At 39.1% G+C, this 24,301-nt stretch overlaps 1 protein-coding gene across 1 annotated transcript in view; it reads right to left on the bottom strand.

Moving 5' to 3' along the window:
• TTC3 (tetratricopeptide repeat domain 3) overlaps window positions 1–24,301 on the bottom strand; it is an 80,402-nt gene that overhangs the window by 9,583 nt on the left and 46,518 nt on the right. Inside the window, exons 29-41 of the mRNA XM_038759953.1 lie at window positions 24,097–24,143; window positions 22,262–22,318; window positions 19,819–19,892; window positions 18,156–18,314; window positions 16,186–17,053; window positions 15,269–15,334; window positions 14,591–14,740; window positions 12,007–12,146; window positions 6,960–7,028; window positions 6,149–6,245; window positions 4,465–4,565; window positions 3,710–3,791; window positions 2,735–2,836 (exon numbers count right to left, since the gene is read on the bottom strand). Coding sequence (XP_038615881.1) covers window positions 2,735–2,836; window positions 3,710–3,791; window positions 4,465–4,565; window positions 6,149–6,245; window positions 6,960–7,028; window positions 12,007–12,146; window positions 14,591–14,740; window positions 15,269–15,334; window positions 16,186–17,053; window positions 18,156–18,314; window positions 19,819–19,892; window positions 22,262–22,318; window positions 24,097–24,143 — 2,012 coding nt within the window. The remainder of the gene's footprint in view (window positions 1–2,734; window positions 2,837–3,709; window positions 3,792–4,464; window positions 4,566–6,148; window positions 6,246–6,959; window positions 7,029–12,006; window positions 12,147–14,590; window positions 14,741–15,268; window positions 15,335–16,185; window positions 17,054–18,155; window positions 18,315–19,818; window positions 19,893–22,261; window positions 22,319–24,096; window positions 24,144–24,301) is intronic.

A 24,301-nucleotide genomic window follows, 5' to 3' on the forward strand; every position in this document is an offset into this window, starting at 1 on the left:
CCCATAACTTGAGGGAAAGTGGTGAAAGTGTCTGTTTCTCCCTCCAGTTTAGGTTGCGAGCTCTATGAAGGCAGGCATTAGGTCTGCCAATTTTCATTGGATTTCTCCCAGCACCACGTAGTGTGTGTATCACAATGTAATATTCTTATTCAATCACTTTGGTGACGGTAGCGCTGACCTGGGGATTGAGCAGATTCCACACAAAAATGTTCAAAAAAGATTACGATTCTTCACTCCTGACAGCTGGAGGCTGAGAGGAAATGTTTGAGGTTTATAAAAACCGAGAAAGGTGTGAACAGGGTGAACACAAAATTATTACTTACCAAATTTTACAAAGATGGGATGCATCTAAAAACGAAACCTTCAAAAAAGGCATTCTATACAGCAGAGGCAATAAGCATCTGAAATTTGTTATCACAGGTAGCTGTGAGGCTAGAAAACATCCAGACAAACTCAAAAAGCTTTTATATAAACTGAGGGATGATGGGTCCATTATAGATTATTAGAGGGAAGAGTTAGGGGTGTTAGAAGGTGAATCTCTAACTATGAGAATGGATGTCCAGGAACAACAAAAACAAGAACAAAAAACACACACTAGTCATCCAAGCATTCTTTAGGTTTCCTGTCAAAATGGTCTGATTCAGTTTTTATTTATTATTTTTCTCTTTTTATTATTATTATTTATTATGCATTTGAGCCCTTTTCATTTTAAAGAAAACAGATGAGAAGGTTCAAGAAAAGCCTGTCCTCCTTGCCTCGCCTCTCGAGTTTGTGCGGAGCTAAATAAAAAGCCATTTCACTCAGCCACCAAAATATTCCCATTACTTGATCAGGGGTTATTGTTCAACAGAGCTGCTTTGGACGCAGAGCTCTGTGCATATTAGCTAAAGAAAACTGGCACAGCAAGAGACCTGCCCTTCATACCAGTGACAACAGAAGATTCCTGTCCCCATCTCTAATACCCAGTTGAGCAATTTTCCCTTTTCCTTTCTCTTTGTCGGACTTCCCTCTTTTTGGGGGGAGGGGGTGGGGAGAAATATTTAGTGAAATATGGGAGGTAACACACACCATATGACTTGGTGATATTGCTTAAAACAGCCACAACTCTGCCTTATTTTAGCTGAGAACACACCACCCCAAATTTCTGTAACACAATTAAAGTCTTTCGTACAGATATGTGAAACTCTGAAAGAGGCAGGGTAGCCTAGTGGAAAAAGCCTGGGAACAGTAGTCAGGAGGTCTTGGTTCTAGTCCCAGCTCTGCCACTTGCCTGCTGTGTTACCTTGGGCAAGATACTTAACTTCCCTGAGCCTCACTTTTCTCATCTGAAAAATAAAAGACCTTCTCTACCTATCTCTGAGACAGTGAGCCTCATCTGGGACAGGGACGATATCCATTCTGATATTGAGATTGTGAGCTCCACCTGGAACAGGGACTATGTCCAACCCGATTTGCTTGTAACCACTCCAGTGCTTAGTACGGTGCCTGGCACGTAGTAAGCGTTTAACACATACCATAATTGTACTACTATTATTACAATTCTTACTATTACTATTAATAAACTACATCTACCCCGACTGCTATGTAATGTACAGTGTTGGCAGAGGGCAAATACTTTTAATAAATGCCACTATTATTGATTATTAATGAAGTGACCATACATATTTTTCCATAGGAGCAACTTCAAATCAGGGGCAGGAAATATGTCCTATTGAGGCAACTAATGATATTCACTTTGGCCACCCAAGTGGGCAAACTGTGTGTGGCAATTTTGATTCAGTTTTTCACACGGAGACAGGCACTAATTTCTTGGCTCCAGCTCTACTCTTCCAAACATCTGAGGCCAAGGATGTGTCAGAAATGGTATTCTCAGATTCCCAGGGAGGGCCGATTTGCATAAGACTCCAGGGCTAATCAGCAACTCATGAACCACTGGGATGATTGGAAAAGTGCACCTCAATAACAGGAGGAGGGCACACAATACAAAGTGTGAAGGTAAAAGAAAAATGCAAGCACGAGCAAATGGGTCACTTTTCAGATATTTATATAAACGTGCATACATGTACGTGGCATAGAAGATAAAAGTCAATTATCCAAGCATCCAGTTAACTGAACCAAATAATTGTGAAATTGGATCAGTGTGGAGGACAGGGGTAAGAAAGAAGAGCAGCAAATCCTAGTGGATAGAGAAAGGGCCTGAAAGTCAGACGGTCATGGATTCTAATCCCAGCTCTGTCACTTGTCTGCTGTGTGACTTTAGGCAAGTCACTTCACTTCTCTGCGCCTCAGTTCCCTCATCTGTAAAATGGGGGTAAAGACTGTGAGCCATATGTGGGACAGGGACTGTGTCCAACCCGATTACTTTGTATCTATCCCAGCGCTTAGAACAGTGCCTGGCACATAGAAAGCACCTAACAAATACCATAATAATAATTATTATTATTATTACTAAGAGAACAAAATGTGTGCACGTGACCAGGGAAGTACGTTCAATTACGTTCAATTCTCTGAAGTGGCCTCAGATCCATTTAGTTTGGATAAAGAGCTTTATACTGTTAAACCCACACAGATGGATAATTCCACCTAAATTGACAAGTTTCAATGTTTAAATGGCCAAACAGTGGCATCACTTATCGAAACATTAAACAAAAGTTAAACTTCTGATCCAAATCCTTCTGCCAGGGGGCTCATTTGCTCTTGGCTAACAAAGACAAAGCAGTTCGGAGATACTTACTGAACTACTGGAAGGAGTTGAAAGATCAGGAATTTGCACTTTAGAAAGTCCGACAAGCGGGGAACCACTCTGAATCTTCTGAATTCTATCTTCAAACTGAGCCTTGAGACAGAGAGAGAGAGAATTGTCACATGCGTTCACACCAAGATAAACTCAAGATTTACTGATATCTTTTACTAAAGATAAATGAACAGCAAACACAACTGGGGATCATTTTTAAAAGAATTTAAAGACCCCAGAAGTCACACAGACTTTTATAAGTCTGATACTCTTAAATTTGTGGAAAACGTTGTTTGACTAATAGAGAGGAAAGAACCTTGGGAGATCACTGGAATCCAGTCCCCGCCTCCGGGCAAGTAAATAAGTAAATGGGTACATAGTCTAAGCTGGGCTATTCTTGAGTCAGATCAGTGGAACAACCAGGCTAGTGTGACGTTAGCTCTGAGAGTAGCAAGAGGTTATTTGGAGGATATATAAAAGTCTGGGGAATGCTATTAAACCCTAATGTGAAGGACAACAAAACTCATCCTAATCTTTAACGAGAAATAAATGTGTGTCATTTTTCTCTCTAAAATGCACACATCATCCACAATGACCACTGGAGATCTAAAACAAGTTACAAAGACCACATTCATTCATTCATTCAATCGTATTTATTGAGCACTTACTGTGTGCACAGCACTGTACTAAGCACTTGGGAAGTACAAGTTGGCAACATATAGAGATGGTCCCTACCCAACAGTGGGCTCACAGTCTAGAAGGGGGAGACAGAGAACAAAACATATTAACAAAATAAAATAAATAGAATAAATATGTACATATAAAATAAATAGAGTAATAAATACGTACAACCATATATACAGGTGCTGTGGGGAGGGGAAGGAGGTAAGGCGGTGGGGGGATGGGGAGGGGGAGGAGAGGAAGGAGGGGGCTCAGTACACACATCCTATGTGTACAATATTTAACATGGCTTACCTTTGTTTCCTCAATTATTCTTTTAATTTTTGAAAGAAACAACTCCCAAGTAGCTACCTCAGGCTTCACTTTAGAAGAATCACTGAAATTATTCCAAATTTTTTAAAAAATTTATATTTTAGACACCAAAACACACAGAAGTACTTTCAACAGCAAGGACAACTACCTTTATGTTTTTTAAACTAGTAGGCCAAAGACTGCTTCTCCTCAAGACCATCTATACAATGCGGGGGCCTTTTGGTACTTTGAAGATAGAATTCTACCGAAAATTTATTTTGACTCTAAATCTGTCACTGACAGGTCCTACAATTCATGCCTAATAAGCATTAGTGACGATCAATTTGTGCAGCCAAATAAACAGTAGGAAATACGATACTACCAATTTGGAAACAGAGAAAGGGCAAAGAAGGGCAAACCTCTTCACTTCTCAATGATTCAGTTACCTTACCTGCAAAATGGGGATTGAGATTGTGAGCCCCATGTCAGGCAGGGACTGTGTCCAACCCGTAACCTCAACTTCAACCCACTGGTCTGACTCACAAAGAGAATTTTCTAATTCCCTTAGCCCTGTCCCTTAAATCCAACTACTGACTGGGATGGCCCAAGAGCTGTTCCTAGAGTTCGGGGTCAGGAATCAACCTCCTTAAGGAAAGCACGAGTCTAATACTAAATCCATCCCATTTCCATTCACTGAACTAAATATTTCTGATAAATTTCATAGCTTAGTAAGATAAATCATAACAATCCCATGGTACCTGTTCATTAACTTTAGTTGCTTAAGATATTTTTCTACTTCTGATACTCTGTTGAACAACTTGCTCACTTCTTTTTCCTTCCAGTTTTTCAGGACCGATACCTAATGGTGAATCAGACAGAGTCACAAAAATAAAATGCGAAAAAATGAGTTTCTCTTTAACTATCACAACTTAAGCAGAACGAATGTTAAATTGGGGATATCTTGAGTTCATATACAAGGATAGAATGAGGACAATACGAAACAAACAGTGTGAGGGCTTCGACTCTTAATCCAGTAGTGGAAAATCTTGTTTGTGCATAATCTTAGAGAAGCAGAACGGACTAGTGAAAAGATCATGGGCCCGAGAGTTAGATGACTTGCATTCTAATCCCAGCTCCACCACTTGTCTGCTGTGTAACCTTGGACAAGTCCCTTAACCTCAGTGACCTCATCTGTAAAATGGGGACTAAGACGGTGAGTTTCATGTGGGACATGGACTGTGTCCAACCTGATTAGCTTGTATCTATCCCAAAGCTTAGTACCGTGCCTGATACACAGTAAGTGCTTAAAAAATACCATTAAAAAAAAAAAAAACCCACAAAACAATAGTCACCAAATTCTGCTACCTAATAGTAAGCCTTCTCACTGACACACAAAGAACAAATTACGAAGGTCAATGTGTCTTTAAGGAGATTGACAGGGTGTGGTGACAATGGAAGATTATGTTTCATACCAAATGACACAAACCACAGTCTTTTAGACTGTGAGCCCAATGTTGGGTAGGGACTGTCTCTATATGTTGCCAATTTGTACTTCCCAAGTGCTTAGTACAGTGCTCTGCACATAGTAAGCGCTCAATAAATACGATTGATGATGATGATGATACCAAATTGAAGCTTTTCAGAGCTATGAAACCTGAACTGACTACAAAAGGCAGACCTAACTTTCATCAGCATCACCAACAAGCCCTACTACACTATGCAGCAAGTCAGGATCACCAGGAATCAAGTCCTGCAATGAAGTCAGCTCACTAGCACTGGGACAATGGTCCTAACAACAGAGAAGCAGCGTGGCCTCATGGAAAAGAGCATGGATCTCAGAGTCAGAAGGACCAAGGTTCAAATCCCTGCTCCACCACTTGTCTGCTGTGTGACCTTAGACAAATCTCTTCACTTCTCTAAGACACTGTTACCTTATCTGTAAAATGGGGATTGAGATTGTGAGCCTCACGTCAGGCAGGGACTGTGTCCAACTTGATTTGTTGGTATCTAGCCCAGCGCTTACTAAAGTGCTTGGCACACAGTAAGCGCTTAACAAATACCACAGTTGTTATTATTCTATTATCACTAACAACATAGTTTAACAGGGTCTGGCATATGAGAAGAAGGAATGTTAGCAGAAAGCCATGTAGCTGCTATGTGGTGCACTGAAATAGGTAAACACACAATGGAGGGCAGAACAAATGTTTTAATGATGCGGTCAATCAGTAAAGAAACAGACTGTTGGAAGGCAACTAACATACTAGCCTGGTACGCAAAAATCAGGAGGGAAGTTAGTGATGCTACTGGCAACAATGAGGAATGGTGTGGTGTAATCTTCATGTTAGTATTACATAATTTACATAGCAAGAGGCTTGTCCATAGCTTTGGGTGGACTAGAGTACACGTGAACTACACAAGGGAACGGCAGGAGTTAAGACTTACCTCTGCTGCCACAGATCTTTTATTATTCTCCTGGTAATTATCTTTTCCCTTCTTTATATGTTCCTCCATTTTCACTTTCTCATTTTCAAATTGATTACTGAAAGTATTTAAAATTGAAAATTTTTATAAACCAGTGAAAAAGCCGATCTCACGCCACAATGAATTTTTTAACTCTCTCTCTCTCTAGCATTACATCTTGTAAAAATGTTTTCCTAGGAATTTCATAAGTCAGAAGGCACACTTTTCATAGCCAGAAGACTTGAAAGCATGGCATTTCTTTCCTTGATAAATTAAAAATGAAGCTGTATCTGAAAGGTGACAATCCAGAATGAGGGCCCTTTTAACTGCTCTAAATTACAAGAGCTATGAATAAGTTAATACTTTTCATAACTGATAAGGAGAACTGGACAAACTGATATGGAATTTTTTTCCTCAAAATACAGCAAATAGTTCTTTACAGTTAAATGACATAAACAACTAAATGTCACATTCTAATTGAAAGTCATTAACTTAATCCACTCCCACACTAATTAATTTGGAAAGAATTATATCTCACAAGACTTTTAATTCCTCCCAAAAAGCATTTTGGAGCCACAAAAAATCAACTTTGTAACTGTTTTATAAATCTCAATAATATAAAATAAGCTCAATGATACACTGAAGTGTTTTTAATGCAGGATAACGCACAAAACAGAAACATGAAGGGATTCATTTCTTTTCATGTATGGAGGAAAAGTTCACCAAAAATCTTAAAGGGTAAAATGGATGTCAATTTGCTACATTCACCTTTCCAACAGCAAGCTAAGTTTACCTGATCTCCAGGAATTTATTCAAATGCATTTCATACTGCTGATCCTTTTCCTCGATGGTCCTTAAGCAGCTGTGAGATTAAAACCAAAAAGATAACTTTAATTAGCAAATATCGATACAATGAACCCCCCTGGTCTACTTGTACTTTATATTAACGTCTGTCTCTCCTTCTAGACGGTAAGCTTGTTGTGGGCCGGGAATGTGTCTGTTGTTATATTGTACTCTCCCAAGTGCTTAATACAGTGCTCTGCACACAGTAAGTGCTCAATAAGTATGACAATGAATGAACCAGAACCAGTTGGAACTTGGTAAACGTCCTGTGGGTGTGTAGTGCTATGTGCTCTGCACACAGTAAGCGCTCAATAAATATGATTGATTGATTGATTGATAGTGTATCTGCAGCAATTTTCTGAATCTCTTCAGATGACTGAGGCCTTCAATGGTATAGCACCATGGCTGAGCCTGCTTAAAATCCCTCCAGTTTAATGTGGTCACTGGGTGAAGCTGCCCACAATCCCAAACCAGGATTGCTTTATGACACCAGTGGGGACTGCTTCAATAACCTGGATCAGGCTAAAATAATCCTGTACTGTTCTCATTCAAGAGAATGCTCAAGGGGCTAGAGTGTTCCCCTACCCAAAATGACTCTAATGTCTGTTTCCCCCTCTCTAGACTGTAAGCTCGTTGTGAGCAGGGAATGCGTCTATTTATTATTGTATTGTACTCTCCCAAGCACATACTACAGTGCTCTGCACACAGTAAGCACTCAAATACAATTGAAGGAATGAATGAATCCTCTTAAAGTCTTCTACCCTTTGTCCTCAAGATATCCAGCCTTTCACATGCTTAGTGTAGTGCATTGAACCCAGTGGAAGCTTAATAAATACCACTACTACTGGAGAATTTGGGTGTTCTACCCAACAAGAAGGACCCTATGTGTCCCCCCCTTGACTGACTCTGTCTTCATTGTAATTCCCAAGGTGGCGTGAAACCCTCCTGTGGTTTACAAATATGGATTGGCTATAGTGCCAACAACCCCACCCTTCTAAAATCAGAATACCAAATAATCCCCAAGACAAATCATCTTTTCAACATCCTTGCCTCGAGGCAGGTGAATGGGTTACGCCATCAAGAACCATAGTTTTCTAGTATCAATGATCATTCCTTAATGGAAAGAATCAAAAGGCTTACTAAAGCCTGCACAGATTGACACACTGCTTTTCCCTTGTGTGTATAAGGGATGTAAGTATCATAGAAGATAAAATTTGTCTGGCATGATTTGCTCTTGATAAAAAAAAATGACTGCTTCGAAGTATCTTATTCTCTTCTAGCTGGTGGCAATCTGATCAGTTGATAATTTGTTCAACACCTTTTTAAGTATCAGTGTTAAGTCTACTGGTCTGTTTTCTCTTTCCAAACATTTACCCTTTTCCAATTCTCAGGACTGTCTGCCCTACATGAGTTCTCAAAAATAATTCCAAGTGGTACTGCAATAACACTAGCCAATCCCTTAAGTATCCTTAGATGCATGCCTTTCGGCCTAGAGGACAAATACTTTAAATTCAGTGTTACAAAATACTCTTTTACTATTTCTTTCCTATTTTCATTTGGCTTTTCAACCCTCTATTTCTAGGGGGATGTGCCCTGGTCTGCTGTCTCCATCTGTTGTGTTTCATAAAGATGGAGAAGTAAAAAATGAAACCTTTGTCTTTTCGGCCACATGAAACAAAGCTGGGAATCTGCTGACACTTGCCCAAAACGGTATTTCCTATTGTTCTGTAATCAAAATCTCTGGGGTGTGTTAACCATTATTTGTAAATATCAATTACATAATTCAATCATCCACTAATTCATACTCCAAGCAAACAGCATAATTCAGACCCCGCTCTTTCTACAAGAAAACTCATATTTGATTTTGTAATAAAAATTAAAACTTTGGCTTTATTTCTCCCTTAGATTATGAGCCCCATGTGGGACAGGGACTGTGAGCTGATTATAATGTTATCTACCCCAGCACCTAGCACATAGTAAGCGCTTAACAAGTACCATAATAATACAAATGGATTTTCAGCCAAGAATTTTAATGACAAAGTATCAATTTTATCACTTCAGAATCAGATAAATTGGAGTAGAGAGTTTTCCTATACAGAAGAAGATATATTATTGATGAATCCCAAGCTAAAGTAAGCTTGAGTTATAGTTATGGTGCTTGGATTGATACTGTCAGCAAGGACACATCAGGTCTTCAGACATACTACATTCTACCCAAAAGATGCATGGTGTTGAAAAACTGAATAATTACATTGGTATTTGTTAAGCGCTTACTATGTGCCAAACACTGTTCTAAGCGCTAGGGGAGGTACAAGGTAATCAGGTTGTCCCACGTAGGGCTCACAGTCTTTATCCCCATTTTACAGATGAGGGAACTGAAGCTCAGAGAAGTTAAGTGACTTGCCCAAGGTCACAAAGCTGACAAGTGGCAGAGCTGGGAATGCACCTTACTTTTTTTTTATGGTACACATTCAGCACTTACTCTGTGCCAGGCACTGTAGTAAGCAATGGGTCACTATAAGCTGCGCTTAGTACAGTGCTCTGCACACAGTAAGTGCTCAATAAATACGATTGAATGAATAAGCTAATCAGGTTGGAAACATGAGGCTCACAGTCTTAGTCCCCATTTTACAGATGAGGTAACTGAAGCACAGAGAAGTTAAGTGACTTGCTAAAGGTCACACAGCAGAGAAGTGGTGGAGTCAGGATTAAAACCCAGGTTCTTCCTCCCAGACCAGGGCTCTATTCACAGGCACGTGGTGTTTCTCACAAAGTCAGAAATTACCTAGATTTACAACTCCCTTGCTTTTTAAATATTAGAACACCCTCCCATTATTCTCCATGTCTTGGTAGGGTGGATGGCTCAGACTAAATAAGTTAACAGATTTAATGGAGAAAAAAAATCCAATTAATTTTCATAAATTTGATCATTGCAGGCAAATGAAGGAAACGGTTCAAAAGGAATGGACTTCTGTCTTACACTGAATTTACTAACAGCACTAACATTAGGCATTAAAAAAGTTCTCAAATTCCTAACCATTAACATATGAACTCAAAAATAAATTAGCAGAAAAGAAAAATGTTTTATAAAGCATTATTTTTATAAGGTCATTTCTCTAACAATTTTCTTTTTTCAAGCTGAACTTCTGGAAGGAATCTAGTCCACAGGGTTTATTAGTCCAGGCTTCTAAATGTATAAATTAAAAATTTGAGTGGATGTAAATTTATGTAAGGAGACTTTACATAAGGTCTAAATGGCAGCCTATTAAAGGATGAAGCTGTTAAGCAAAAAAATGCAGCCTTTTGTTTTTTAATTTGGAAGGTAAAAATTCAGAACATAAAAAGCTCAGTTCTTATGAACCAATTTAATCCTGAGTGTTATGAAAAGAGGAAAATATTAAAGGTACTCAACATTCAGTTTTTTTGAAATTCTCAGAACAGTTTTGCTTTTCAGATTTAAAAACAAGTATTATATTTGGAAAAAGTTAAAACTCAGAATCCACAGGTGGCAAATTACTGCCTATTTTTATAATTCATAAATAATGTGCAAATTCTACCTCCTCTAATTTTGTTTGATTTACAAAATTTCCCATTCCTAGTTGATATTTCCTTATTCCTAGATAAAAAAAAAAGTTCTCAGAAATGGAGTAATTATTACACCTGAATTTTCAGCAAGGACTTAGTACAGTGCTCTGCCTACAGTAAGCACTCGATAACCACCACTGACTGATTAATTGTAGATTGTGGCCAATTTTATAGCTCCCATTCAAGGTGTTTAGAATAGTAACAACAATTGTGGTATTTGTTAAGAACTTACAATGTGCCGAACACTTTACTAAGCAGTGGGGTCGACAAAAAATATAGTCCCTGCCCCACATGGGGCTCACAGTCTCAGAAGGAGGCAGTATGATATATTCTCCGTTTTATAGGTGAGAAAAGTAAGGCACAGAGAAATTAAGTTGCCCGAGGTTACACAGCAATTAAGTGGCAGAGTCAGGATTAGAACCCACATCCTCTGACTCTCTATCCACTAGACCATGCAGCTTCTCAGGGGGCAGAGCTCATTTCAGTGATTCGAAAGAGAGGGATGGGGAGCTAGGTAAAAGAGAACACTTGTAGGAGTACCAAGACAGCCCTGCAAATTTCATTCTAGCACACACTGAAAAGAGAATCACCAGCATATGGATACACCCATAACCTGACACACAGCCAGTCTGGCACACATGAACCTTTGGGACTCCTGGCCTTTCCCTCTCACACCTTTCCCACTGCACCCTTCCCAGGATCTGGGGCTGGGGGAGTGTATTCTGGTAGAAGCTGGGTTGGTCCTTAAGGAGTTAAAGACTGGACCCTAATCCCGCGCTCTGAGGGTGTGGAACCAGGATCCCCAAGGATTCAATTTGGCTATCCTAGCTCACTCACAAGGCTTGGAGGACAGGGAGAGTCGAGTGGAGGCATGAATTTCCCCTAGAAAAGGCTTACTACGATCTGCAGTAAGGGGAACAGAACAATCCACCTGATAAGTAATGAAAATGAAGCCAGGATGGTACATCTCTATACTCCCTTCCCTTCCATCTCCATGCTACGGTGCAATTTTAGGAAACTGGGGATTTCTGGAGTTTAAGAGAAAACTTGTAAGCACAAAGACTTTCAGAAATACATATATCTCATTCACACAGCACAAAACATCATCATTAACTTTCAATGGGAAGCTGATTACCTTATTTATTAAACTCACAGTACAGTGCTCTGCACACAGTTAAGTGCTCAATAAATACCACTGACTGATAAAACAATTTTGAGATGGGTGAACCACACAGTCAACAATGAAATATGGTAAAGCCACAGTGGAACAAATAATTATACAAGTCAGATTTCCCCCAGAATGTCGCTGAGTTTAATTATGGGAAAATTACTTTCAGAATGGTTAAAACAGCAGACGTTTTATGTTCCATAATGAAAGAAAAGCAATTATTTCTTTCTGTTGAACCACTTACTTCTCATTGCTCTCTACAACCTTCTTTATTTTACTCTTCAGTCCTTTTAATTTTTCCTGATTTTCTTTTTTTTCCTGTTGCCATTTTTTCAGTTCTTTTTCCATGTCCTGGTGCATCCATTCCAATTCAGTCTTTGAGATCTAGGAGGAAAAAAAAATACTTCAGAAAATATCTGATAAATTGAAATATTCCTGGAAAAAGATATACACACAAAAAATAGCAGTGAAATAACACTCGCCCTCACTAAAAATTATGTTACATTCTTTCCTGAACCAAACAATTCAACTACATTTTATGAGGGGAAGATCAATCTCAATGATTGGAATTCAAATTCAGTTACCTCGTAAATTCTTTAACTGAATTCTGAATTTGAATATATCCAACTGCTCCCTTCTTCAAGTGCTTAGTCTTTGCTGATCTCGGAGGAACTTTAGGGACGTTCAAATGGGAACTTGTCTTGGGGCTAGTATTAGGATTATTACCCTACTGTAATTACTCAAAAATCAGTGGGTGTTTCAAACTCAAATGTTTGGATGATTTAGCTTTTGGTTGCCCACCACTTACCCATCAAAAAGCGACTCTTTACCATCAGCTTTAAAGCACTCAATCAGCTCACCCCTCCTACCTCGGTTTGCTGATTTCCTGCTATAAGCCTACCTGCACAGTCCTCTCTCCTAGTAATAATAATAATGGTATTTGTTAAGCACTTACTATATGCCAGCTACTGTTCTAAGCGGTGGGATAAATACAAGATATTCAGGTTGGAAACAGTCCCTATCTCTCATGGGGCTCACACTCTCAATCCCCATCTTACAAATGAGAGCGCTAAGGCCCAGAGAAGTGAAGTGATTTGCCCAAGGTCACACAGCAGACAAGTGGCGGAGCCAGGATTAGAACCCATGACCTTCTGATTCCCAGGCCCATGCTCTATCCACTAGGCTTGCTCACTGTGACTCGATCTCATCTATCTCGCCACCGATGCCCATCCAACAGCCTCCCTCTGTCCTGGAACTCCCCCCCGCCCAGTTCCCTATGAGACAGACCATCACTCTCCCCACCTTCAAAGCCTTATTAAAATCACATCTCCTCCAGGAGGCCGTCTCCAACTAACCCCTCTTTTCCCTTACTCCCTTCTCCCTTCTGCATCACCTCTGCACTTGGATTAAGCACTTGATAGTCATCCTGCCCTCAGCCCCACAGCACTGATGTACATAGCCATAATTTATTTACTTATATTAATGTCCGTCCCTTGTGGGCAGCGAACATGTCTACCAAATCTGTTGCACTGTACTCTCCCAAACGTGTCAGTGCTCTGTGAACTGTAAGTGCTCAATAAATACCATTGAGACTGATTTGAAAAATGGGGAGCATTTATCCCATGACTGGTGATGAAGACATTGCACTGAGTGGCCCACATACCATCCCCTGCACCTGACATGCAACCACTCAACTGCACCTGCACTTCTGCAGGGCTGACTGCAATTCTGCTGCCTCTACAGTTTCTTCTAATCTTTTATAATAAACCATTATGGTATTTGTTAAGTACTTACTATCTGCCAAGCACTGTTCTAGGCACTGGGGTAGATATAAGATATTCACTGGGACACAGTCCCTGTCCCATATGGGGCTCACAGTCTAGGTAGGAAAAGTAGGATTTGATCCCTTTTATACAGATGAGGAAACAAAGGCACAGAAGTGAAGTGACTTGCCCAAGATCACACAGCAGACAAGTGGCAGAGCTGGGATTAAAACTTCTGACTTCCAGGCCTGGGGTCTTTCCACTCGGCTATGCTGTTTCAGACTTTAAGCACCTGATGGGGCCACGGACCAGGCTTGAAATCCTATTTGGGGGATTAGTTCTGGAGAATCCCAAAGAGTCCCCCACACACCCAAGTATTAAGGAATTCTAGTGGGGGATTTGAAAGAGGGAAGACGAAGCCTGCCAGAGCACTGGGGGCAAGATGGAGTGGTTAAAATTCCTGGATGTGCAGGAGGAGTTCTGAATGCTTCTAATGGCCATCATTACCTTCAGGTGGATGGAAATCAAAACCAAGCTGACTTACTCCCTGTTCTCCCTCCTAGCATGGGAGCCCCATGAGGAATAAGCAACATAGCTAATCTGATTATTTTGTATCTAGCCCACTGTTTTGAACAGTGTGTGGCACATAGCAAAGGCTTAAAATACCACAATTATTAATATTTTGATTCAAGTCGACTGGGTACCATTACTGCAGGGTTTGCTGAGCCCTTTAGACTTACCCCAAATATCATTTTAATTGTCATGCGTCTTTGTTCCCTCACCCCTCTTCCTTAGTTGCTGCAACTCTTTTCCCAGGAGATGATCATCATCAATCGTATTTATTGAGCGCTTACTGTGTGCAGAGCACTGTACTAAGCGCTTGGGAAGTACAAGTTGGCAACATATAGAGACAGTCCCTACCCAACAGTGGGCTCACAGTCTAAAAGATAATCCAGAAGCTTGGTTAATTAAAGCTTAAACAACTAAGGTTCTGAGTTAAATCAACACCAGCCTTCACTGGTTTAGAAGACAGGACTAATGTGGGGCATTAGATGACCAAATTACCTTATTTTTTTCAGAGAGCTCTTTCAATTTTTCTTCCAAATCTTTAATCTCTTCTGAGCTCCTGTGTTTTAACTGTGTATATTTTTCATTTGCTTCTCTCAGTTGCTCTTGTAATACCTGGTGTTCTTTTTCCATTCGCAGAATATCCCCCTGAAATGCAATATGGAAATCCCATTTTCCAGTATTCCAATGCAATGCTTAGTGAGACGGACTGACTGCTGACAGCAAGCATGGGTCACTTTAGTCTTGAGTCACTGACTAAGAACCAAGCCCAAGTGCTCCAATCCAGCCCAAGATGTCATTTTCTGTTGCTTATTCCACCTCACCAGTTCCTGCTAGGAACAAATGCACACAGAACTGTGTATCTTCCACAACATATCCCTAACACGTTCTGTGATTCATCTCAATCTTAGAAATCACAATCTGAATTTAGTTAAAAAATACCAAGAATGAAGTAACCCTAATTTTATTTCAATTAATTTAGATGCAAAAAAATTAAAGCTGTTAAAGATTTTGACTTTGAGAACACTTATTAAAATACTATACAGCTGACACATATTTTAGAATTGAGTTTTTCTAGTCCCTTAATAGTTATCCTTCTCTTGATGCCTCTGGCTCTTAAGTGTTTCCTAAAAGCAAAGGACTTCAAAACCGTATTAAAATTACACATTTACTTACATGTTGGGTTTCAAATGGATTAAAAGGCATGGTATTAACCGCCTGATGTGTTAAGTCCTGATTTACCTGTCACAAAAATAGATAGCAACCATTAAAAATTTAGATAAGCATACCAAAATATTGACTTCTTCCTTTTCAATATCAGGTGGCAAATGAAATTTTACTAGTCTTTAGGGTTTCTAAGATCTAACCTTTTCCATGTGTTAAATGTTCCACATCTAAGTGAGGCCAGGCTCCATAACACTGGCCAAGATTAAAGGCAACTCACAGAGTCTGCAAAAGGGAGCATGGTGTAATAGAAAGAGCTTGGAGTGTGGCAGTTAGAATATCTGGGTGCTAGTACTAGCTCTGCCACCAGCTTGGGGTGACAACTCCATCAAGTCATTCCCTTTGACGTCACCCTGACTTGCTCCTTTTGTTCTTCCCTCCTCCCAGCCCCAAAGCACTTACGTACATATCTGTAATTTATTTATTTTTGTCTCCCCTGCTCTAGACTGTAAGCTCACTATGGGCAGGGAATGTATCTGTTTATTGTTGTAATGTACTCTCCCAAGTGCTTAATAGCATGATTTAAATTAAGAGATCCCAAAGGCAAGGAAAATGTTATATTAACTTTAAAAAACTGAAGTCTGCTTTAAGTAGGTGGAGATCCCATTTATATCCTTGGCTTAGGTTCAGTCCTGCAAGAAGGTAATAGATAAAAGTCTATATAATTGCTAAATGTCTTCAGGGAAGCAGAATCCAGAGACTCTGCAAGGAATCCATTCAAAGATTTGATTAACCAGTTCATTCCTTTTTTAGGTTTGATGTAAATTTAGTGACAGAGAATAATGGCAATAATAATATTTTAGGATATGCTTTATTACCAAGAGTCTAAACCTTGCAGTATAATTAAATGTATTTATGAAATGTCTTACCTGCACAGCAATCATTCGAGTTGGATTTTTTCTCACCAATGCCGTATTTTTAGTCTCTGTTTTCATTTTATTAGTAGAAATATAATGACCAGCATTACTGCTATCCAACAGTTGAGTATTATCATCTCTATAAATGCAGTTGTCTGACTTCGCTGTTATATCCTGAGGGTGCTGAGATATCTGTGTTTCACTAGGAACCATCCTTCCAGAAATGTTCTCTCTTTCTAAGACTCTCTCTTTTACTTTTTCTGAATCGAAATGAAGAGCATTGCGATCAGTATAATCATCATCATTATTTGGTCTAATAGTGTCAACAACAGTTGTCCTATCTGCCTCTACTGGTACTATTTTTTCCAGTTGATACTCAGAAGGTGTGTAGAAATTTGAAAGGGCAGGTGAATATGGTAATAGATTTAAACAAAACATCGATTCTTCATTGATGTCAAATCTGTGATCAACGCTATAATTAAAAGGAAAAGCTGATGGGTGTCCTGGGTCCACATATTTTTCAGTCTGATAGTTTTCTTTAATAGCCTCAGACATTGGTATATAAGAACTACAGTTATGGGAGATTGGCTTGAATTCCTTTGCAGCTGGATTCAGTACAGGTTTGACTGGTGAAGAGTGTTCTTCAAAATATGGACTGAACATGTACTCTTCCTTTTCCTTCAGGACAACTGCATCTTTCATCAGTCCAATGAAGTCGTTAAACATAACAAAACGAAGAGATCTCAAAAGAAAAGACTTCAATCCCCCTGCTTCTTCGACAAGCTTCCGAGTTTCTTCAGGGAAGTGTTCATATTCGCCAATCAATAACTCGTCTGTAATTTCCAGGGGACCATGTTCCTCCAGGATTTGAGAGAAATAGCTTGAGGGAGAGAAAGTTACACAAACTATTACACGAAGTACTTTTCGCTTCATAGTTTTGCTTAACTGTTTGAACAAGTAGTACCTCTTTGGCAACTATTCCCCTCAATGGACCAAGGCTATCAAGAGAAAATTTTGGACATGGAAAACTTCAGCTCACCATTGCCTCATCACCACAGTGTGGTTGGGGTAGAGTGCTCTGAGCTTCCCAGGGTTTCAACCCCTCCCTGGTGACTAGGTGGCAGTTCTCTTCAATCTGTACATCCCATTGCTAATTTCCTAGATCAACAGATGAACAATCCTGCATGCCACATCTCAGTGATTTACATATGTCCTACGAAACAGTTTCAATTCCTTCTTCCAAGTTCCCCTACTCCATCCTAGCATGGCTTAATATCGTCAATGAACTCACACTCCAAAAGGTATCTTGTGCTACTACTATTCCGGTAAGGCTACCCAGATGTGAGTATATTGTAAATTTACATGACAGTTGGAATTGAATAGGTTTTAACTTGTTTTATATATTGTATGCTGAGGTCCCTGGGCACACGCGCAGGTTTACCAAAAACATTTTCATGTAATGTTACAGGACATGGTTGCCGTAGCAGTAAAATCTGCTCCTGGCACTCTTCACCCAGATGGTTTCCTTTGCAATCTGCACCTCCTTGGAAGAGGAGTAATGTGATACAGCTAAACTGGTGATCTCACTAACAAGGACTGGATGTGAGGATACTGAAGAAAACACCACACCAGAGCCATAGTGGCTACCTATTAACTCAGTGCCAGCTTTTCTGGAACATCAAGTAAATCCTAAGAGGAGACCCTCTCAGGAAAGATAAACCTTTTGGGGGCACTTCTGATAAGCCAAACTGACAAACTTCGAAGTTGTAAAATTGTTTACAATGATACTGAAAATAAGTTTCGGCAAATGGTGTATACATGGGCAAAGGAATAAAAAAAAAATTACTCAACCTCCTTGATGGTTGTAAATAAACAAAATAAGCAGACATACACTGTCCAGTCAAACAAAGAGCCTCCAGTTATCTTCAGAGTCAGAGCTCAGGCCAAGGAATGAGCCTTTTGATTTAGGGAAAACTACTTACTCATATAGTGTTTCACATTTTGGATCTGGATTATTATCCAATAGTCTCTGATAATGATGACTATTAGAAATCTTTTTCTCATAGAGCGCTTCAAATTCTTCTATCTCATTTTGAAGGTTAGCAGGAACTACAAACGGATCACAAGAATTCAAAAAAGATCTGCAGAGAAAAGCACATATTTTGTAACTACCAACTCATTTGGTAACCAGAAGCAATCTTATTACAACTGAATAAAATACAAAGATCAATCCATAAATAACATTAATTGAGCTCTTACTCCGAGAGAGTACAATAGAGTTCTTCGGCATAACCTCTGCCCTCAAGGGACTTAAAATTTAGAGAGGAAGGCAGATATTAAAACAAATTACAGATGTGGAACTCAGATGAGTGTAAAGGTATGTACATAACTACTGTCGGGATCGGAAGATGACGACAATTTGCAGTCACAGAGAATAACAATAACATGCTAACGCAAGCAAGTCACAATGTGTTTTCACTTTGAGAGAGACATTCACCATTAGCCTCACCTAAAACACAGCAGATCATTTGCTTGACATCTTGGCAAAAGGCTGAAACTGCCTCTTTCTTACTCCTGCTAGGGTAAAATATGTTTAAAACTGCTCTTTGGACTAGGCCCAATGCATCACCTTAAGCAGAAAATTGGTCAGAGAGGATTTTGTCACTGTGGAATGGGATCTCTGGCACCAGCCCCGATCAGGTAGCAAGAGTTCTGGAGTTCAAAGAGGGAGAGGTCTTTCCTGCTTGAATTGCCACTCCACTGACACTGCTGCCACCTCTTGCAGGCCAAATGGTCCTGGAAAGTATTTTGGGTCATCTCCCCAACCTATTGCTACTGCAGGAGGGCTCTGTTACAGGGGCTAAATCTTCAGCAATGAGTTTCCTAGGCGCATTTGGGGCTTACAAAATGAAAATCCACCAAAAAGATTTTTTAAAAATAGATAAGCCTTTAATTAAATGGAAATTAATAATGCCAATTTGAGCTGGGAGCTTCTGAGGGTGAACGTCACAAACGCAACAGAAATTAAAATATCACCGATCCTGAATCCAAATAAAACTGTACAAACGTATCTTAGTGACTGCTAATAGAATTGTCTCTCCCTAAATACAGTACCTTTTAGCAATCACAATGACTATTCAAAAAGGATGGGAGAACGTTAAATTTAGATAAAATTTTATCTGCGGTTGATCTCCAGCTTTCTTTATTCAAAGAAAAGTCACAGTCAGCACTCTTGCAGTTTAGACGCTTCATTTTGTTTCTTATGTTCATTACTCCTTCAAAAACCTCACCTGGAGCATTAAAATTACTTGTTCAAAAATCACTAACACTTCAGATTAACTAGGACTCCTCATGAAGAAGTAATGAAACTCCAAAGATCATCTTCTTTTGAACCATAACATTTCTTTCACAAAGATAGCCCAAAGGAAAAGCAAGGGAGTTTATAAATGATGCTTTGAATCAATGCAGTTATTCTATTCACTAAATAACCAATGTTTATAATATTAGATTAGATAGTTGAAAATTCTAGCCAAGATGGTTCATAATTTCTTGACATATGATTACAACTAAATTGAGCAACAGATTTTGAGCATGAATGATATACCACCATCTCAGGGCTAAAAAAAATGAAAAATAGCAACTTACAGAGGATTTTCGTCTGTAAAAATACTGTCATCATCCTGTATTATTCCTCCAACTCCAGACAGCGGGAAAACAGGCTAGTTAAAATAAAGAAAGAAATTTGATAATGATTGTCTACCTCAAGGCCAAAGTCAACCAGAAAAAGATCTTGAACCAGCAATATAATGCCGCTACTAAAAGGCGCAAGGAGGTACTGAGATATTATCGGCAGGAGTGTTTTTATGCACTTCTGCTGTGCTCTACATCGGCAAGATCTTTTTAAAATATTGTTACCAGTTGCGTTCACCATGTTTTGAAAAAGGAGGTAGAGAAACTTAAGAGAGTTCAAACTACAGCAGTAAAAGGTTGGAGAATCAGTTGTGTAAAAATCAGGTTCTTGGGAGGATCAGTTAAATGTTCTGGGGACACAAACTACAATAGAGGCTAAAATACAAATTATTTTTATGGTGAAGGTTCAGATCACTTGTTTTCCATGTCCTTTGATGGGTAAACAAGGGGAAACTGGCTTTTGAGACTGCTCCACCTGAACATGATGAAGAACTAACTTCTTGGCTGAAAAAATACAAATGATTGACTGACAAGGTGATATAATACTGGAACAGACTATTAGATGACACGGTTGTGGCGGGGGGGAGGGGGATGGAGGAGGAGAGCAGGAGCAAATGTCCATCTTAAGAAATCATTTTTTAAAAAAGATCAAAATCAACTGTACTGAATGGTTTTGATGTTCACCTGCCTGGAAAGGAGGCTAGATCACATGAACCATCTCTCAAGGTCCCTGCCTGCCCAAGGATTCTGATTCCTTTTCCAGGAAAACCTAACAAGGAACTAATTCAATCTGACTACATTTGACTGTTTTTTTTTTAACATGGTATTTGTTTCGTGCTTACTGTGTCAGGCGCTGTAGTATGCACTGGAGTAGCTACAAGATAACTGGGTTGGACACAGTCCCTGTCCTACACTGGGCTCACAGTCTAAATTCCCATTTTACAGATGAGGTAACTGAGGCACAAAGAAGTTAAATTATTTGTGCAAGGTCACACAGCAGATAAGTGGTGAAATCAGGATTAGAACCCAGGTCCTGACTCCCAGGACCATGCTCTTTCCACTATGCCATGCTGCTTCTCTACTGGGCCACATTGCTGTCCTATTTTAAAAAATAAATCCAACTGTAAATTATTATCAAGATGATTCCTAGCAAAGCACCTGAAAAACAATAAAATGGATCTGACCAATGGCCACCCAAACTTTAATTTTGTTCCAAGAGTGGCAACAGGATGGCTGGAGCAGCCTCTGACAACCGCTCTAATGTTGAACATCCCAAACTTTTTCCCTTCTTAACGCTTGCATTTTACAGGTAAGGGGGGGGGGGGGGGGGGGGGGGCTATTTATACAAAAGGAAGAATGGTTTACCAAATACATCTTGCTGTCATGATAAAACTGTCAAATTATTTTTGAGCAATCACCACAAAAATGCAGTATTTTAGAATAATGATAATCACCTTGCTCTCTCCTACCTCACTTCTTTGCTCTCCCATTGCAACCGTCAGCACACTTTGCTCCTCTAATGCCACTGTACCTCGATCTCGTTTTATCTTCCCGCGTCCTCTCACCCACAACCTGCCTCTGGCTTGAAATGCCCTTCCTCTTCATATCCGACAGACATTTGCCTTCAAAGCCGTATTGAAGGCACATTTCCTTCAAGAGGCCTTCCCTAAGCCCTCATTTCCTCTTTTCCCACTCTCCTCTGTGTTGCCCTGATTTGTTCCCTTTATTTACCCCTCCCTAATCCCCACATCCCTTATGTACATAGCCATAATTTTTATATTAATGTCTGTCTCCCCCTCTAGACTGTGAGCTTGTTTGGAGCACGCAATGTGTCTACCAACTCTGCTGTATTGTATTCTCCCAAGCCCCTTGTACAGTACCCTGCACATAGTAAGGGCTCAACAAAAATGATTGATTGGTAATAGTAATTGTGGTGTTTGTTAATCCAGGCACAGTGCTAAGGCCTGGAGAAGATGCAATATAAACACACAGGACCTAGTCCCTCATGCTCACAGTTTGAGGAAAAGGGAGTTCTGGTTTCTCACCCCCATTTTAGAGATAAGGAAACTGAGGCTCAGAGAAGTTAAGTGATTTGATCAAGGTCACACAGCTGGCAAGTGGCAGATCTGCGATTAGAGCACAGGTCTCCCTACTCTGCCCTTTCCATTAAGTCGCACTGTTTCAGAAACTAGAGGACTGAATACAATAGGACAGTTTTCAGGTTTGACCCATTAATCATGGAGAAAATTAATCTTATTGAATTAAAAGCCCAGAATTCTTCAACCCCAAATATTTCAAGTCCGACCCACAATTTGGAGATTCATAACTTCAAACCCCAAAACTGCTTAATTTTTTTAGGTTAAACTGTAATGATATGACTAAAGAAAACACTGCATACCTTTGATCCTTTTTGCTTCTTTTTCCGGTTTTTGTTTTTTACCTTTATACCAGTAGTCTAAAATGTAACAACAACAACAACAAAAAAAATCCATGAGAAAATAGTGAAGATAATTACCCTTTTTCCCCTGGACTGAATTTAGTGCTTTGAAAAATAACCCTGATTACTCAAAAAGTTATAAAATGGAAAACATAAATTTATGGAAGAAATTAAATGCTGAAAAATTGATCTCTAATCTTACTTATCTCCTTCACGGAAAGGAAATTAATTTTCTAAAAACTACCTTCGGATGACCAGACATAACAGTGGACACTTTGTATGGTAACAGCAACTTGTTTTTGTTCAAGTTACTACTTCTAACATGACTCCATCCTGGACAACAGGGAAACTTCTTTATCCAATGATGTAACAAAATGAATAGTTCCTTCTGAAGGAAGAACACTTCTCTGAAAACTTCATTATATGCAAATGCTCTCCATTTTCAGGAAAATGGAGTAACAAAAAAGTATTTTGAGAAGAGTCCTCATGAAAACACCATATTTCCTGTTAATGAAATTCATATGCTTAATAATCAGGATGGCTTATCCCCAAATCATCCATTTTTTTTCTTGGGAGGAAAAAAGAACCCCACATTTGCTTTGTCAATTTTGAATTAATGCAAAAAAAAAAAAGACTCACATTCTGTTTATATCAATGAACAGAATATTACACGACAGAATTTATCATTTTGATCAGCTTCTAATTCAAATGCTTACTAGCCTAAAGAAAAGCAATTTGTATTAATATCCTGGGTGTTTGATGTAGCCTTGCCCTGAAGGCTCTCACCTCAATAAGAACAAAGTTCAATAACCAAACCAAGATATTAATTTTGCAAAATAAACAAACATTGTGAAGTTGGAATATTTTACAATACAGGCTCTAGGCAGTAGATGACACAATCTTAATGATAGAAGCTTCTAGGATACAGTTCTCTTACACTACCCTTAATGCAGCGAGAAGATGCTATGATCAAAATAGGAAAATGATGCTATTTGAAGGGGGTAGAAATTTTCCAGAGCTGCAGTTTTTCCAGCTCTATTCCTAAACTCTTCCTCTATCGTGAAAAAACACAGAATGGTGACCTTATTAGTAAGGTAAAAGATTACATTTTAAACATCAAATATAAATGAAAGATCTGTCACCTGAACTGACAAGTATTTCCTAGTCCTTAACTGTTATTCTGGTACATATTTTGTACCACATAATAGATATTTCAAAATTCACAATGGTATTCTGGCTACATGACTAAGGAACAATGCTGCATCATAGTTCATAAAGATATAAAATGAATTTCAGCTTAAAGATCACATAATTTGAAGATCTAAATTCCAAGCCTCTGTCTTTTCTCCATCCAAAACTGCATTTATAGTCAAATAAGAGGTAAAATTTCACAGTTAACGCTCCAATTGTGTTCCTCTGAAAATCAGTGCTGAAGTTATGTGGCTCTGAAAGCTATTTACTTTCCTGTTTCAATACTGACCTCACCCACTTTTGAGACTATTATAGGAAAATAGTGTCCTCTCAAAAATAGTGCTTCTTCAATGGTTTAAAAGGAAAAGGCACCCAACTTCTCAGGCCAGTTAGGGCAAAATTCCCAGCTGACACCCTTTTCTAATAAAAAAAAAAAGCCACCAAATCAGAGGTTCTGGGAGATCCAGCCTAATTAAGTCTTGCAAAACAATAGGCTTGTATAGTTAGCTATTAATTACTGAAAATTAAGATAATCTATTTACTGAAGTAGGGAGAAAAGTTGGTGCAACTAAGAAATAAAGTGCAAGCTCATCAAAAAGACTTACTGAGGCATCTTCATTTTCTTGTTTCCTTAATATAGTACAGGGCCCATCTGTTAAAGGATAAATATTTAATCAGCTGGTTTTTTATTTTATATTTTTACTTTATGAAATATACTGCTACCTTTCTTAAAAAGAGAAACAATTTCAGGTGATAGTTGAGGTAATTTTATATTCCACAACGCAGAAAGCTTTTGTATGTGTGATTCAG

Source organism: Tachyglossus aculeatus, chromosome 18 (genome assembly GCF_015852505.1).
Source record: "Tachyglossus aculeatus isolate mTacAcu1 chromosome 18, mTacAcu1.pri, whole genome shotgun sequence".
Taxonomy (NCBI): Eukaryota; Metazoa; Chordata; class Mammalia; order Monotremata; family Tachyglossidae; genus Tachyglossus; species Tachyglossus aculeatus.